This window comes from Harmonia axyridis, chromosome 1 (assembly GCF_914767665.1).
Source record: "Harmonia axyridis chromosome 1, icHarAxyr1.1, whole genome shotgun sequence".
In the NCBI taxonomy this organism is placed as follows: Eukaryota; Metazoa; Arthropoda; class Insecta; order Coleoptera; family Coccinellidae; genus Harmonia; species Harmonia axyridis.
This window is the reverse complement of record NC_059501.1, coordinates 4,929,086-4,945,193: the sequence shown is the minus strand read 5'-3', so window position 1 is coordinate 4,945,193 and position 16,108 is coordinate 4,929,086. Positions and strand designations below refer to the sequence as shown.

Genomic DNA, 16,108 nt, shown 5'->3' with positions numbered 1-16,108 from the left:
ATAAAACTCATTTTGATAGCACCTCATATATTGAAAATTTAAAAAAATACTTTCAATTTCAGATCATTTACAATTCAGTATTCGAAAATTACAGGGATTTGGCAACAAATATAGGCCCTATTCCATACAGTAAATACACTAAACTACTAAGGGCTTCGAAGTGGAAGTACCACTTCAGACGCAAATCATGCGAGCAAAATCCGCTCGTGTAGTGTTACCTTTAGTCTAATAACCAATATAAATCGTCAATTTAAATCTTGAATATAAACTAGTTTGAAGATCAATTTGAATTTCTAGCTCGTTTTCATCGGATAGCATCGAGATCAAGGTCAACTGAATATTACGAAATAGAATTGTTCAAATAAAATCAGCTGTAGTAGCGTTTTTTCTAGAAGTATCGGTAACAAACAGTTTATTCCTCGTTTTATCGTCAGTTATCGCAAAAAAAAGGTTATCAACTTTAATTTTACGAAAAGTAGTTTGCCTGTTATTACATTACATTACCGATAGTCCATTTGACTAGCGTGTTTGTTTTTCGTCTGATCCTGTTGTGAAAATGTTGCGAGTAACAAGATTCCTCAATAAAATTCAGAAATGTTCTTTTTCTGCTCAAGCCATACCAAAACCCATTGAAAATCCAGAAGTACTTTATAGTGGGGTAAGTAACAACATTGTTAAAACAATGATAATAATATACAACAGATTTCCTTGAACTTGAACTGGAGATAAATCGATATCAATTTAGAGGTTAGCCGGAACTTTTCGTTATATACATATAGAAAATCTTGGATCAAACTGCAGTTAATCTTCAAATGTTATTTTCAAATCAAATTTATTCAAAATGAAGATTTGAAAAAGGAAAACAACTGTCCAAATTCCCGTAATCATAGTTCTAATTTATAATTTTTAAGATCTTCATCAATAATGAATGGCATAAATCCAAATCCGGCAAAACTTTCACAACAGTCAATCCAACAACTGGAGAGGTCATCACTGAAGTACAGAGGGGTGAACAGGCAGATATAGATGCGGCAGTTGATGCAGCACACAAGGCGTTCAAATTTGGCTCACCATGGAGAACCATGGATGCATCAGACCGTGGTCATCTTCTTTACAAACTTGCCGATTTGATGGAAAACAACGCTTCTTACCTTGCTGTAAGTATATTTTAGAAATTCTCTTTATTTATGAAAAATTATTAGTTGTAGTATAACTAAAAAAATCAACAATAAATGTTGAATTTCCAGAGCCTGGAAACCTTGGACAATGGAAAACCATACACGGCATCTCTTAGAGACGATGTAGGACTCAGTGTTAAGGCCATTAGGTACATGGCTGGTTGGGCAGATAAGAACCACGGTAAAGTGATTCCAATCGATGGCAACCTTTTATGTTACACAAGACACGAACCAGTCGGTGTCTGTGGTCAAATTATTCCCTGGAACTTCCCATTGCTGATGTTCGCTTGGAAGATTGGACCTGCTCTTGCAACTGGAAATACCGTAGTTTTGAAACCAGCCGAGCAAACTCCTCTAACGGCTCTGTTCACAGCACAGTTGGCAGCTGAAGCTGGTTTCCCTGCTGGAGTCCTTAATGTTGTTCCTGGATTTGGGGATGCTGGAGCTGCTTTGGTCGCTAATGATAAGGTAGAAATTCAATTTTACACCAATTTAGATTAGTTGTGAGATCTACAAGTAAGATGTCTAAGACTCACCCTGGATAATCGTCATACAAAGTTGAAAGTTTGGTGAAAATTTAAAATTTAATGTTTGCTTTTCAGGTTGACAAAATAGCATTCACTGGTTCAACTGAAGTGGGTCTTAAAATACAGCAAGCTTCAGGTGTTGGTCGTCTCAAGAGAACCACCTTGGAATTGGGAGGAAAAAGTCCTAATATAATTTTGGCAGATGTTGATATTGCAAAAGCTGTAGAAGCAGCTCACATGGCTGTGTTCTATAATCAAGGTGCTTAAGTTTACAAAGATTCTTGCAAAATTCTTGAGTTTCAAATGTTTTACTAATCTAACTTTTTGTTATATACAGGGTGATTTCATAGCATGGCCTATTAGACGTTTATGGAAAACTAATCATAATTTTGAGCTGAAAATTTGCATGTTGGGGTTTGAGACAATGATCTTTCTCCCTAAAATATTTTCAGATCTCTACAACTTCCGGTTATACCGGAAACAGACTACTACTTCCTTATTTCAAAAGGCACACCCAGTATATTATTGCATCCTTAGATAGCTTTTTTGATGGCAATTTCGGCAATATGCCATACCTTGGGTAAAAATTCAACGGTTCATGAGGTATTGGGATTCTTATGAAAAAAAGGTGGCGATGAGGACTCACATTTTTTTTAATATTTCAGCAGAAAAAGCTTTTTTCGAAAAATTTTTTTTTCTTTTTCGATTCCGCAAATACGTAGTATTATAAGACTGTTTATGGTTTGGTCCGAAAATGTACAGGGTGTTTATAAGAGGATCATGAACTTGGACAACTCAAATTCATCAAAACTCAAGATTTTCAAATCACAACCTATATTTTTTATTATTTCAGTCGATACTACGTCCAAAAATAGTGGGGGTTACTTAAGTAAACCCTATACCTAAAATGAATACTTTAAGAGTTATCGAGGAAGAACTTTAAATGAGGAAAAACCGCTATTTATAACTGTGTGGAGTAGTCTGCGATTTCCGAAAAACACAGAAAGAAACTAAAATTCAATGTTTTCATAACTAAATTTGACATATCAAGAATTGTAATGAATTATTCATAATTGAAAATTGTATTGGTTCAAGGATTTGTCAACGATCCCAACGAAAAATTAATTAAAATTCATGAAATGTAAAATTTAGATATCCAAACATAGAATTTTAGTTTCTTTCTGTGTTTTCCGGAAGTAACAGACAGTTATTAACACAGTTATGAAAAGCAGTTTTTCCTCATTTGAAATTCTTCCTCGATAACTCTTGAAGTATTCATTTTAGGTATAGGATTTGCTTAAGGAACACCGACTATTTTTGTACGTAGAATCGACTGAAATAATAAAAAATATAGGTTCTAATTTGAAAATTTTGAGTTTAGATGAATTTGAGTTGTCCAAGTTCATGATCCTCTTATAAACACCTTGTACATTTTTGGTCCAAGCCGAAAACAGTCTTATAATGCTACGTATTTGCGGAATCGAAAAAGAAAAAAATGTTTTCGAAAAAAGCTTTTTCTGCTGAAATATTAAAAAAAATGTGAGTCCTCATCGCCACCTTTTTTTCATAAGAATCCCAATAACTCATGAACCGTTGAATTTTTACCCAAGGTATGGCATATTGCCGAAATTGCCATCAAAAAAGCTATCTAAGGATGCAATAATATACTGGGTGTGCCTTTTGAAATAAGGAAGTAGTAGTCTGTTTCCGGTATAACCGGAAGTTGTAGAGATCTGAAATATTTTAGGGAGAAAGATCATTGTCTCAAACCCCAATACGCAAATTTTCAGCTCAAAATTATGATTAGTTTTCCATAAACGTCTAATAGGCCATCCCGGTGAATCACCCTGTATACAGATAGATAAGCTATATTTGAAGACATTTTTTCCAGGTCAGGTGTGTTGCGCTGGTACTAGAACGTACATTCAAGAATCTGTATACGATGAGTTTGTTGAAAGGTCTGTTGAACGTGCAAAGAAGAAGGTTGTAGGTAACCCATTCAATCTTAATACCGAACAAGGACCTCAGATTGATGGAACTCAAATGGAGAAGATCTTGGGTTTGGTTAAAGAGGGAGTGAACCAAGGAGCAAAATTGCTTACAGGAGGTGAACGACATGGGGAACAAGGATATTTCGTGAAACCCACAGTTTTCGCCGAAGTGGACGAATCTAATGTCATTGCTCGAGAGGAGGTGAGATGATGATGTTTTGTATCTCCACAATATTTTTTAATAAAGTATTAAAATGCTTCGAATAAATTTCACTGATAAGGTTAACGAATTGTCATGTTTTTGTCTGCTTCTATGTCTAAAATTTCAAACTGACATTTATTTTAAATATGCTTCTATGAATATCTATGTTCACCAAATTTTATGTTATATGTCAAAGTGACAACTCTTTCATCGAAAAAAAACTTGGACACAGAAATTTTCAGAAAAATCTTTTTTTTTAGATGATCGGCACTGTAAAATACCATCAGTTCAATTTCGTTTTCACCACTTTTAACCTGAATTTTAATTTTTTTAGTTACGTTATTTTTTATTTCACAGATATTTGGACCAGTTCAACAATTGATGAAGTTCAAGAACCTGGAGGAGATTGTTGAGCGTGCCAATAACACAAATTATGGACTTGCTGCTGCTGTATTTTCCAAGGATTTGGATAAAGTCAATTACATTACACAAGGTTTGAGGGCCGGTGTTGTTTGGGTAAACACTTATAACGTTCTTCCCGTTCAAAGTCCATTCGGAGGATTCAAAGACTCCGGACATGGAAGGGAAATGTCCGAATATGGAATCAGACAATACACTGAAGTGAAATCTGTTATCACCGCTCTGCACCAGAAGAATTCATAGATTTTTCGAAGTTGAAGTTTACTGATATATATTTTTTTTTCAAGTTGTGTCTGATATTTTTGTGAATGAATATAATTCCGTATTATTTGTATTAATCAAATGTTTTGTTTTTAGCAGATGTTACTGCTATAATAAATATCAAGTTTTTATTATCTGGTATTTTTATTTAGTTCAATTCAATGAGGTTCAATATTCATTTTTGATGAAAAGTTTTAAAAAAATATAGTGACTTAATTAAACATAGTGCCGTTGAACAGTGACTAAATAAAATGGGCCTTACATTTTGAATAAATTCCAAAAATCAGGTAAATGCAGAATGAAAACCAAAAAACGCCATACTTAAAAAAAATAATGGACATTTTCGCCACCTATAATTATTTGACCGAACTAATCTTTGCCATCTATGTACTGGTTCTCAAACTAAATTATTGATCATAGAATACTTTAATCTGTACGTCCCCTTCATAGAATAATTTCTTATATTTCTATGATAACAATACAATATTTTTTAATATTTTCTTAAATAATAAAAAATGGAAATTGAGAAAGGGACTTTTATAAGAGATTACGATATTACAGCTATTTCAGAAACTTTAAATTTATATCAGAAAATTGAGGGAGATGTAAGTTGTGTTGTTTGGGATGCATCAATAGTATTAGCAAAATATTTGGAGAAAAGAAATTCGGAAAAAAAAGACTTCTTGAATGGAAACAAAGTGGTTGAATTAGGAGCTGGTTTGGGATGTGTAGGACTCACAGCAGCTTGTTTAGGGTATGTTGACATTCTATTTTCGAAATTTTGATATGCTTATTAGAATATTTTTTTTAGGGCACAAGTTATTTCAACAGATTTGCCGGAATGCATTCCTCTATTAAATTTAAATATCAGTAAGAATGAGCAAGTCTGGTCTAAATATGGGCAAATCAAATCTTCACCTCTCAAATGGGGTGAAAGTAACGACTTGAATATAATTCCAGATAAAATACTTTTAGCCGATTGCGTTTATTATGAAGAGGTAATTATGTTTTGTATGTTCATGATTTTTTCGATGAATTTAAACATTCTATTGATATCATAACCGACTATTACTATTGAAGAAAAAAGATATCACCAATTTCCTCCAGATAACATACTAGTTCAAAATTATATACCAAAACATTGATTTTAGTCCATCCAACCTTTGATTGAAACTTTGGTTGAACTAACAGGTCCTGAAACAGAAATATTCCTTTGCCAAGAAATGAGGGAATCTGAGAATCAACAGAAATATTGGAAAATCTTCATGACTAATCTGGAGAAGCATTTCAAAATGAGACATGTCCCGCCCACTGAACAAGATGAGGATTTTTTCAGCTTGGACATTGTTCTTTATAAGTTAGAGAAGCGACGGTGACTCGATTCGATTCTTTAAAAAAAAAGTACATATCACTTTTTAACTATTATTCATATGAGTAATGAAGAAATTATTGGAAGAGAAAATAAGTGGACCAATATAGAAATATATAATATATTTTCATTAATAAGTATAATTTGTTATAAAGTTTCTATAAAAATTTAATACATATTAATTACTTTATTATCGTCTATATTTATAATGGTCTTTTTTTATGATGCCCTGTTTGATGTCTAGGTCTTGGCACCCTGACATGTATAACTTGATCTATCTCTGCCGGATCGAAGAAATCTTGGCATTGCGCTTCTAGTTTTTCTCTTCTTCGCTTCTCGTCCACCTTGTTGATGAAATAACAAGCTGGTATCCAGATTGATGCTGTTATTATTATCACACTACCCACAATATTATCTCTGAAAAATTGCAGTATCTTGTTAATACTGATTTTTTCGATGATTCTCCAGAATCGTTCCACAAATTCTGGTCTTGTTTTCTCACAACGTCCCTGAAACAATTATTTTATTGCATATATGTACATCGTCAACTGAGGCTAGTAGGCTTTTCAGGAATTATAAAATTCTAAATATAGGGTTTTCCAATAAGAGATTTCATTTTGATATTACTATATTATGATATAACTTTTCATGACATGACCATTCGCTCATTTGCGGAAGTATGTTCTGGGTAAATACAAGAATTCCATCTTCAAGGTATTGAATCGATTGTGAAGCATTGGCATAGACTGAGAAGGTGCTCCACGACAACTGCTTTAGTTTTGCGAATAGTGTCTGCAAAATTTCCACCATTTTTGTAGTGGATTTTAACAATTTCATTTTAAGTAATGGCTAAGATGTCTAAAATACTGGTGTGTTCACTGATTAGATTTTGTTTAAGATAATTCTGGCGACTCCTTTTTCTTCCTTAAGGAGGCGCGATACCAAGAATTGATCAACAGCCTCCTTTCAAAATTTTCATTTGTTCTGCCAAATGTTGATCGACTTTTGATTTAACCTCAAAATGACGTTTACAGAAAAACGACGTGAGCGCCATAAGAAACGATGCGGAAATCAAGTGAAAAAGACCAATACCAATCCAAGATGGCTAGTCCTTTCAAAAGTTGCCAATTTAAACTTAAGGTTTTTCAAGAGTAAGTAAGCGCACCAGTGTTTTATAGCGTATTCGAATGGTTGCACCAGTTCGAATTAATTCGAGCTGATTATGTCATTCGAATTGATTCACACTGGTGCAGCCAGTCCAATACGCTATTAGACATCTTAGTAATGGCGTAGTTTTTACTTGTCAAATGTCAAAAGATGACAGCCGCTCAGATAGCGGGTTATTGAAAATGAAACCCCTTATTGGAAAACCCTTTATAAGATAAAAGATACTTACATTCATACAGAACCCATACATACAGGGTGTTCCATCTGGTAAAATACTGTCTGGCTCCGGAGGCAAACAAATTCCTTCAAAGGATGAGCGGCAGCACCTCTTGCAAGCGTTTTCAGCTGCAGATATTTGAAAATCATTAGGGAAATTTTGAAAACAAAAAAAAAATTGAGCTTTCTTTCAGTCAACCTCTAGTATGCAGGATATTTTATTTTATGTTTTCATGGCTTGTCAAATTGCAGTTTAACAAAGTTCTATTATAGAAGAATAGAACTCTGCTTCAAAAACTTAGACATTAGTTTTGACAGGTGTTCAAAATTTTCTAGGCACTCAGTTGTAAATATGTGTTCAGAATAAGTTTTTCGTTTTAAAAACTTTTTTTTATTTTGAACTCTGATAAGGCACAAAGACTAATAGAATGAAACTTTTCATTACAAGAGTTATCTGAAAGTTTACCTTTGTCACACATGCAACTTTGCAGTCCTCTAGTTTCGCAGAAAGGAACACAACGGCCCCCAGAACATTTTCCCTTCTCTTGACAATCCAAGCCATCCCGGACTGGGGGACTTGGTGGACAGTTCGGATGCCACCCTGTACATACGGATTGTCCTTCACAAGTGCTGTACTGGGCATTCCGACAAACAGTGCCCGGAGGAGAGTACTGACAACCTTGGCAACATGGAGAATTTTTATCACTGAAAGTAAAATTTATCATAGTAGGTTATCCATGTCCAAGTCCAGATTTCATGGCCCTTTTCCAATGAAATATGTTAAACAGAACTGTCATCTGAAGCGTCATGTGTCAAGTTGTAGGTTAGCCATTTAACAATAAGTAACGTGTGAAAATTATGAAAACATGCTAGAAAAATAATGATTCTGTACATTACAGGCTTATTATGGTCGACATAAACGCCCATCTGAGCTTACAATTGGTAAGAGAGTGAAAAAATTTGAGAGACTGGCTCTGTTAGTGATGTCTTAAGGCTCATATCATCCAAATGCACGCTCCACCGAAAATATTTTCCCTCAGTATATTCAGAAATGAGTACTGATTTTTATAAAACAATTCAATACATTTCTAAACGTTTCTGAAGCGTGTATATTTCCATGATTGAATGGCATAACCTACTGACACAAATGACATAAAAATAATAATAATAATACATAACCTAACCTAATCTACTGAACACAAATGACATAAGAAATGTCAAAAAATAATACAGTGTTGCCATTAAATCGATATTAAGGGTACATCGCCCTATACACGGAGTGCTTGCCACTTACTTGTCATTGGTCAACAGAATTTTGCCCTGACAGAAGTTTGGAGGTTATTAATGGTGAGTCTCTTGTAATTTTTCTTTCGTGAGGAATTAATTACCTATAGTACTTCTAAGGACATTTTTATGATTGATAATTTTCTGTTCTGACAAAAATTGAAGAAAACACTGATGTGACGGGCGCTTAAAAGCTTTCCCAATTTTTTTTTGATAAAGGGCATAAAAAACATAACTATAATTATACCTGCAAACAGCGCCTCTGCGCAGTCTACACTCCTTATCACAACAGTTGTCGGTATCCTCGGTTCCAAACAAACCAGCATCACACTCTTCTCCTTCCTCGACTTTAGAGTTACCACAGAAACTATTCTCCGGTACAGAAAAACACAGATGCGACTTGGCTTCTAACACTTTCCTGATGGAACGAATACTGCAAGGCGAAAATTCCTAAAACACAGACAGGCATTGAAAACATCGTAGGTCGACATGGAGTTCGAACAGTACTTTATTATTCTTATCGTATCCGCTGACTGAATAGGAGTACATCAGGTAGGATCCGTTGTTTTTGGAACTTGGCGAACATTCTGGAATATCCGGATCATGTTCAGATCCCCAATTATGTCCGAACTCATGGGCCGTAACTAATTCTGCCTCCCGCGTTATCACTCTTTGACCGTAGTGGTTACTGGTGGAACTCAGACCGGAATTAAGGTATACTCTGTATCCGTCTTTGATGAATTCTGCAAATTATGGAGGTTATAAGTGAAGAATAGTTGGAATTGCTTTGGGATTATCTAACGGATGTTTTTCTTCGAGGTATATAACTTTAAGTTGGCATTACTGTTCAAGATGGCGACCGATTTAACAGCTGTCAAGTCAAGTGATTTATTCTCAGTTTGGTTTGGCATTCATCATGAATAGACTCACGCCTGAACAACGCTTGCAGATAGTGCAAAATGAGATTGCCCTTGTTCCCGATTTTCATAAGCGAATTTTGTTTAGCGATGAAGCGCACTTTTGGTTGAATGGCTAAGTCAACAAACAAAACTGCCGCATTTGGAGTGAAGCTAATCCTCAAGTGTACGTCGAAACACCGTTACATCCAGAAAAACTGACTGCTTGGTGCGCTTTATGGGCTGGTGGAATCATTGGTCCGTACTTCTTCAAAAACGATGATAGCCAGAACGTTACAGTCAATGGTGATCGTTATGGAGCCATGATTACTAACTTTTTCATTCCTGAATTGAACAACCATGATGTCCAGGAGCTGTGGTTCCAACATAACGGCGCAACATGTCACACAGCTCGTGCCACAATCGATTTATTGAAAGACACGTTTGGTGACCGCCTAATTTCACGTTTTGGACCTGTGAATTGGCCTCCAAGATCTTGTGATTTAACACCGCTAGACTACTTTCTGTGGGGCTATGTAAAGTCATTGGTCTATGTGGATAAGCCACAAACCATTTGGAAGATAACATTCGCCATGTTATTGCCGATATAAGGCCACAAATGTTGGAAAAAGTCATCAAAAATTGGACGTCCAGATTGGACTACATCCGAGCCAGCCGTGGCGGTCATATGCCACAAATCATATATAAAATGTAATGCCACAAGATTATCTTGCGGATAAATAAAATTCATGCCAATCGAATAATCCATCGTTGTTTTATTGCAATTTAAAGTTCTATAGGTCTAAAAAAACACCCTTTACAATGGGCCTGCAAACGATTTTTCTTTGAGATAGAGTGTTTCTTGTAGTCCTACTCTTTTGTGATGATTATACCAGTTTATCAAATCTTTATCAACCTTCGCTACATATAGGGTAAATAAATACCAAAACTTCCTGAAGGATTACTACAGGACAAAACTACAGGAAACCAGAATGTGTAGTACTGGACCAAAATTATTTTTTATATTTTTCTTAACTACTGGTGGTCCACCAAAAAATAGTTCTGAAGGAAAAAAGCCGGCACTGTTCCAGAAAAAAATCACCCTGTAGATTCGCATTCAAAATCAGCATAACACATAATGAAAGGAAGTTGCTATGAGAAAAAAATTTGAAAAAAATCAAACTCTTTTTCTAAAACAAAGCGTTTACAGGCCCATGTTCATAGGACTTTTTTTTTAAATGATTCAAGGAATCTGTCTATAATACTTTGTGGAAATTGGTTATGCTACTTTCTACTTAGGTATGCAAAGTTTCTAAGAATATCGGAACTGAAATCTTATAGAGCAGTACATTTTCAACTTTTTCATAATCCCAAAATAACAAATAACAGTTTTTCAAAACTAAAATAAATGTTCCCATCACCAAAATTGAAACTAAAAAAAAAATAACCTTTCGTGCAGATGCCTCCATGGGAGCTGATTCTTGGTGAAGCAATATAAGCCAAGCCTAGCACTACTGAATTACTAGTTTTGAAGGTTTGGTGGGTGAACAAGTGAGCAAGACAGAAATTCTTATTGTCTGGGTTTCGTGAAAATACCTTCAAATAAAGAGAGTGATTTTAAAGCCAATAACAATAGAGAAACACTTAATAGTCAACAATAAATAGGGAATCAGCTGAGTAAGTTGTATATTACCTCCAAGAGATGGCGCACATTCCACTTATTCATATTTCTTCGATCCATATTATAATGGGCATCATCATAAGTTTTTGTGGGAGAACTATGAACAACAATTTTCTTTATCAAGAAACCCATTCCTTCAAATCCTGGACCTTGAGGATGTTCCCTCCAGACGGTGCTGTTGTATATCTTGTGCACTCGATCAATCAGATTGATCTGCAAAAAGGTTAACAAAAACCTACCTTTATCTAACCTATTGGGCTATCTGAGCGTTTTTAAAATTATTTCACATCGAATTTTCATTCTATATATCAACTCAAAGTTACTAGAATTGGTAATTACCAGATAATTTGTTGTTTTTTTCGTACTGGATCCTCCCATGTTTTTATAGAATGTATAATCAGCGACTAATAAAAGAGAGCATCTTGTTCTTGTTGGAACAAAATTGTTTTCTTCATAAAAGATGATTTGGCGTTTATCCCTGACTAATGAAGAATTATCATAGCTCTCAAAAACATAATCATCAGGTTCTACACCACATGACTTTGTTCCAAGTAGTGCTTCATCTTTATCCCAATCAAGTTTTACATCTGACTGCTTGTAAGCCATTATTGTTTCATTATCTTTACCTGATAAATGTCTCCAGGCGGGCTAGAAAAATACATATAATCAATATTAATGTTAATTAAAATTTTTATAATCCTCACTTCAAAGTGGTAAGTATCTTTTTCTAGCTCAATAGTTCCTGTCAACATGCCATTGTCTATGTGCAAAGAAACATTGGAGGATTTTTCACCAAATACTCTTCCTGTATAGAATTCTTCCTTATCTAAAAAAATTAACTTAACAATTTGTTTGAATCAGAAAAATTCACTAACCGATATGTATAAGTTGTTCGTTTCCAGTCTCGTCAATTTCATAAGATTTAAAATTAGAATGAAGAATATCATTGTTAGGGCTTAATACTAATCGAAAATACTTTCCCAGAGTATTGAAATGAAGCTCTTTGATCTTATTATATGGATGGTAACTATCTGTTAGACCTCTCTTCACTATCACATGTTTTATATCAGCTGCCTTAATTGTATCATATTTTTTAATAAATAAAGCATTAGAACCTTAAACATACATACATTTTATGAGTCATAGGTATAAATGAAGTGGTTATTTACTCATATTAATTTTATCTTACCCGTTGCAAATATATTTAAAACTAAAATAAAATTGAAGAGAGACATATTTGGTTACATATTAATACAACGAAATAGTTATTTTAGAGCATTTCCTAACTGTTATCTTTGTATGTGTTTCCAGTCGGAAACCATTAAAATGGGAACAAAAAAAAGTAAAAATATATTGGGAAATTCAAAATTATTACTCATCGAGAAAATGACAGTAAACAATAGTTCAAAACGTCTATTTTTATGATCTACAGTAATTTAAAAGTCGTTTCGAACTACTTCATTTTTGAACTGTTATCATAGACCTAATATTTTTTTTTTTATACGCATCTCTCGGGAAAAGACTGAGCTTATAACGCCCTTTCAAGCGCCCCGAGATGAATTTAGAAGAAATCGGTTTGTGCGTGTCTTAAACTGCTGTAAGTTATCAATATTAGGTCTATGATGAAACCTTAGATCATTAATAATCTATCAATATTATTATATTTTAAAGGATGAAACCGAACAATTGACAATTTGTAATCATACATATTTGAATTCGATCATAGAATATATTTTATTCTATGTCTATGAATTCGATTTGATTATTTGGTGACATCTAAGATGAGTAGCTCAAACCAAGATGTAGTAATGTCATATATTTCACAGGATTCTATACATGGTTGGCTATTCCAAAGATAAGTTCAGTAAATTGTGTATAGATGACTAGCAAGCAAATTTTCTACTTAATTGAATTTTTGTAATTTTATAATTGAAACTGATATAATTGATGTGCCATAACTTTTGTGTCAGGTCTGATTACATAGAACTATTCAAAATATTAATCTATATTTTCGAGACCATAACAATCAAGGTCCATTGGAAAAGAGCTGGGATTTTTACCACAAAACTCGAAATATCTCGGAATTGAAACCTTTTAAAATCTCAAATACCCTATATAGCCATCATGAACATTTTATTTCGATATTAAAAGTTGTTATGACCAAAAAAATTTTCGTCCTCCAAAGAAATGTACCAAACCCTTAGGTCTTTTAGCCCCCAAACAGAGCACTATACTTAACCATTTGAAAGACTCAAACTTTTTCAACCAGATAGCAACTGATATTTACTTCCAAAGAGTAAAATTTTAACGACTAATGTATAAATCAGAGCATACCCATTCACAAGCCTCAGATTTTATCCACTAGAGGGCAGAACAGACTACCTTGAAAATGATTCCCAAAAATCGAATTATCTCGAAATTGGGGCCTTTCAGAAGCAAACTGATTGCAGATTTCTATTAGGCGTCATCAAATGCTTCTTCTAGATTCCGAATTAGGCATCAATTCTTACCAGAAATAATTTTCTATCCATTTAAAGCACATTTTTTTCACAAATGTCGTAATATCCCAGTTTTTGGGAAATCTAGGAAGAAACAAGCAACAGGTTCGAATTCAGCATAAAAAATTCTTCGAGATATGAAATTTTGAAGGTGATTTGAAGAAAAAAAAATTTTCGCCAAAATTCCTCCCTTAAAAATCGAAATAACTCAGTTTTGGGGACTTCTAGGGAGGAACTGATTGTAAAAACGAATTCATCATGGAAAATTCTTCATAACATCAAATTATGAAGTCGATCTGAACCAAAAACTTTTTTTGGCGAAAAAATATCCAAGGTTATAGTCTTGGTTCTCCGAAAAAATCGACCGATCGAATTCAAACATTTTATGATAGTTCTAGAGGGTTTCGGGGTCGTAGAATCCGAATTAGGCATCCATTCTTACCAGAAAAAATTTTCTACACCATAAAAGCACAGTTTTCATACAACTGTTGGGGGGCATCTTTTTTCCCATTCACAAGTTTCAGATTAAAGTGGGTTTGGTCTGCCCTATGGTGGCATAACACCAGAGGGCAGACCAAACCCACTTTAAATTCTCGAAATAACTCAATTTTGGGGTATTCTAGGGAGAAACTGATTGCGAATAGGAATTCAGCATACAAAATTCTTCATAACATGAAATTTTGAAGTCGATCTGAATAAAAAAATTTATTTTTGCGAAAAAATTTTCGAAAAATTGGCTGGAAGACTGCGGTCGATAGCCATTTGATTAACATGATCAATAAATTTAGTTTCTCTCTCTCGCTATTCGAAAAATTTTCCTATTCAATTCAAACATTTCATTATAATTCCAGAGAGATCTCCTCTTTATATTAAATTTTGAAGCAGATCCGGTCAGAAACTCTCTTAGTGGAATTTTTCAAATTGCATTTTCTTTTAGAACTCAATGGTGTCATCTAGGAAGAGTAGCTCGAACCCGTTATTGGTGAGGGGGCAAGTAACACAGGAATCTATACGTATTTGGCCGCGGGAATAATTAGTTCAGTAAAATGGGGGTAGATGGCCTAGGTATAGCCAAATTGCCTACTGATTAAAATTTTTGATTTTTTTAGGAAAAAATGACATAATTCATTTGTTACTAGTTCTGTATTAGGTCAGAAACATGTTTTCCGCGTTATTTGAGGGGTTTTCAGATCGTAGATGCCGAAGTAGGTATCGATTCTTAGCAGAGAAGTGTTTCTACATAATTAAATCATAATTTTCTTGTGAAATTGGGAATATTTCAGTTTTGAACTATGTTGAAAAAACTGATTGTGGGTTAGTGTTCAGCATGGAACATTCTTCAAGATCTCAATTCTATGGATGAACTGATTACAAATGGAAATTCAGCGTGAAAAATTCTTCTTAATATCAAAGTTTGAAGTTGATCTGAATCAAAATATTTTTTTGGCGAAAAACTATCCAAGGTTATATTATGATAGTTTTAGAGGGTTTCAAGGTCGTAGATTCCAAATTTGTCATTGATTCTTAACAGGAAATTTTTTCTACACCTTAAAAGCACAGTTTTTACACAACTGGAAAGTCTCAGTTGTGGGGCAGGCATACTCATTTTACAAGCCTCATGTTTATGCCACCAGAGGACAGACCATACTCCCTTTAAATTTTCCCACAAAATTCGGAATAACTCAATTTTGGTGACTCCTAGAGAGGAACTGATTGCAAAAACGGATTCAGCACAAAAAATTCTTCGAAATATCAAATTTAATAGTCGATCTGAACCAAAAACTTTTTTTGGCGAAAAAATATCCAAGGTTATATAGTCTTGGTTTTTCCGAAAAAATCGACCAATCGAATTCGAACATTTTATGATAGTTTTAGATAGTTTCGAGATCGTAGATTCCGAATTTGGCATCCATTTTTACTAGAAAAATTTTTCTACACCGCAAAAGCACAGTTTACACACAACTGGAATGTCTCAGTTTTGGGGCATGCATACCCATTTTACAAGCTTCAGAAATTGGTCACCAGAGGGCGAAGCAAACCGCCTTGAATATTCCTCTCACAAAATTCAAAATATTTTGGAATTGAGACATTTTTAAAGCGAATTAATTGCATAGAAGTAATCGCCGTGGTCAAATGTTTCTTCTATCAAATTTTCAGATTAAGGTTTTTTTTTGGAAATATTTCCAAGTATTTCCAAAGTAGCTTTTCAGTATGAAAATTTCTTCATGATATCAAACTTTGAATTTTCCAAGTTCTTTCATGTAACATCTAATGGCGGATAGGTGTACAAGATCGAAGATTCTTCGAAATATAAAAATTTTGAAGCTGATCTGAGCAAAAACTCTTTTCGTAAAGCATTACCAAATATTCCATACACTTTATGGGCGGATGCGCTTACGTGTACCGCATCTCATAGCT

At 34.2% G+C, this 16,108-nt stretch overlaps 3 protein-coding genes across 4 annotated transcripts; 2 read left to right on the top strand and 1 right to left on the bottom strand.

The window, feature by feature from the left end:
* The first annotated feature begins 215 nt into the window (after positions 1–215).
* On the top strand, positions 216–4,713 carry LOC123687641 (aldehyde dehydrogenase, mitochondrial). Its single transcript, XM_045627053.1, has 6 exons — positions 216–658; positions 912–1,157; positions 1,248–1,646; positions 1,781–1,964; positions 3,597–3,898; positions 4,256–4,713. The coding sequence occupies exons 1-6, from the start codon at positions 557–559 to the stop codon at positions 4,559–4,561; spliced, it is 1,539 nt and encodes a 512-aa protein (XP_045483009.1). The 5' UTR covers positions 216–556; the 3' UTR covers positions 4,562–4,713.
* A 333-nt stretch (positions 4,714–5,046) lies between these two features.
* On the top strand, positions 5,047–6,148 carry LOC123687615 (protein N-lysine methyltransferase METTL21D-like). 2 transcript variants are annotated; one of them, XM_045627052.1, is made up of 3 exons: positions 5,047–5,333; positions 5,391–5,577; positions 5,771–6,148. In XM_045627052.1, exons 1-3 carry the CDS (start codon positions 5,095–5,097, stop codon positions 5,804–5,806), a joined length of 462 nt encoding a protein of 153 aa, XP_045483008.1. In that variant the 5' UTR covers positions 5,047–5,094; the 3' UTR covers positions 5,807–6,148. The 2 variants fall into 2 exon arrangements, with proteins under 2 accessions (XP_045483008.1, XP_045483007.1); XM_045627051.1 differs by having other exon boundaries at positions 5,049–5,333; positions 5,731–6,148.
* LOC123687599 (ADAM 17-like protease) lies at positions 6,056–12,581 on the bottom strand. Its single transcript, XM_045627050.1, has 11 exons — positions 12,382–12,581; positions 12,068–12,307; positions 11,897–12,018; positions 11,532–11,840; positions 11,205–11,405; positions 10,960–11,107; positions 9,123–9,358; positions 8,863–9,065; positions 7,798–8,036; positions 7,345–7,460; positions 6,056–6,457 (listed from the first exon to the last, which is right to left on the bottom strand). Exons 1-11 carry the CDS (start codon positions 12,425–12,427, stop codon positions 6,152–6,154), a joined length of 2,166 nt encoding a protein of 721 aa, XP_045483006.1. The 5' UTR covers positions 12,428–12,581; the 3' UTR covers positions 6,056–6,151.
* Between the last annotated feature and the right edge of the window lie 3,527 nt (positions 12,582–16,108).

Bases quoted from the DNA above. Each gene is read 5' to 3' on its own strand.
- LOC123687641 (XM_045627053.1), top strand. From the start codon at position 557: ATGTTGCGAGTAACAAGATTCCTCAATAAAATTCAGAAATGTTCTTTT. The intron at 1,158-1,247 runs GTAAGTATATTT...TTGAATTTCCAG, and splicing joins ACAACGCTTCTTACCTTGCT to AGCCTGGAAACCTTGGACAA. The intron at 1,965-3,596 runs GTGCTTAAGTTT...CATTTTTTCCAG, and splicing joins GGCTGTGTTCTATAATCAAG to GTCAGGTGTGTTGCGCTGGT.
- LOC123687599 (XM_045627050.1), bottom strand. From the start codon at position 12,427: ATGTCTCTCTTCAATTTTATTTTAGTTTTAAATATATTTGCAACGG. The intron at 11,108-11,204 runs GTAATATACAAC...CTTTATTTGAAG, and splicing joins ATGTGCGCCATCTCTTGGAG to GTATTTTCACGAAACCCAGA. The intron at 9,359-10,959 runs GTTATTTTTTTT...CATAATTTGCAG, and splicing joins TGGAGGCATCTGCACGAAAG to AATTCATCAAAGACGGATAC.
- LOC123687615 (XM_045627051.1), top strand. From the start codon at position 5,095: ATGGAAATTGAGAAAGGGACTTTTATAAGAGATTACGATATTACAGCT. The intron at 5,334-5,390 runs GTATGTTGACAT...TATTTTTTTTAG, and splicing joins CTCACAGCAGCTTGTTTAGG to GGCACAAGTTATTTCAACAG. The intron at 5,578-5,730 runs GTAATTATGTTT...CATTGATTTTAG, and splicing joins ATTGCGTTTATTATGAAGAG to TCCATCCAACCTTTGATTGA.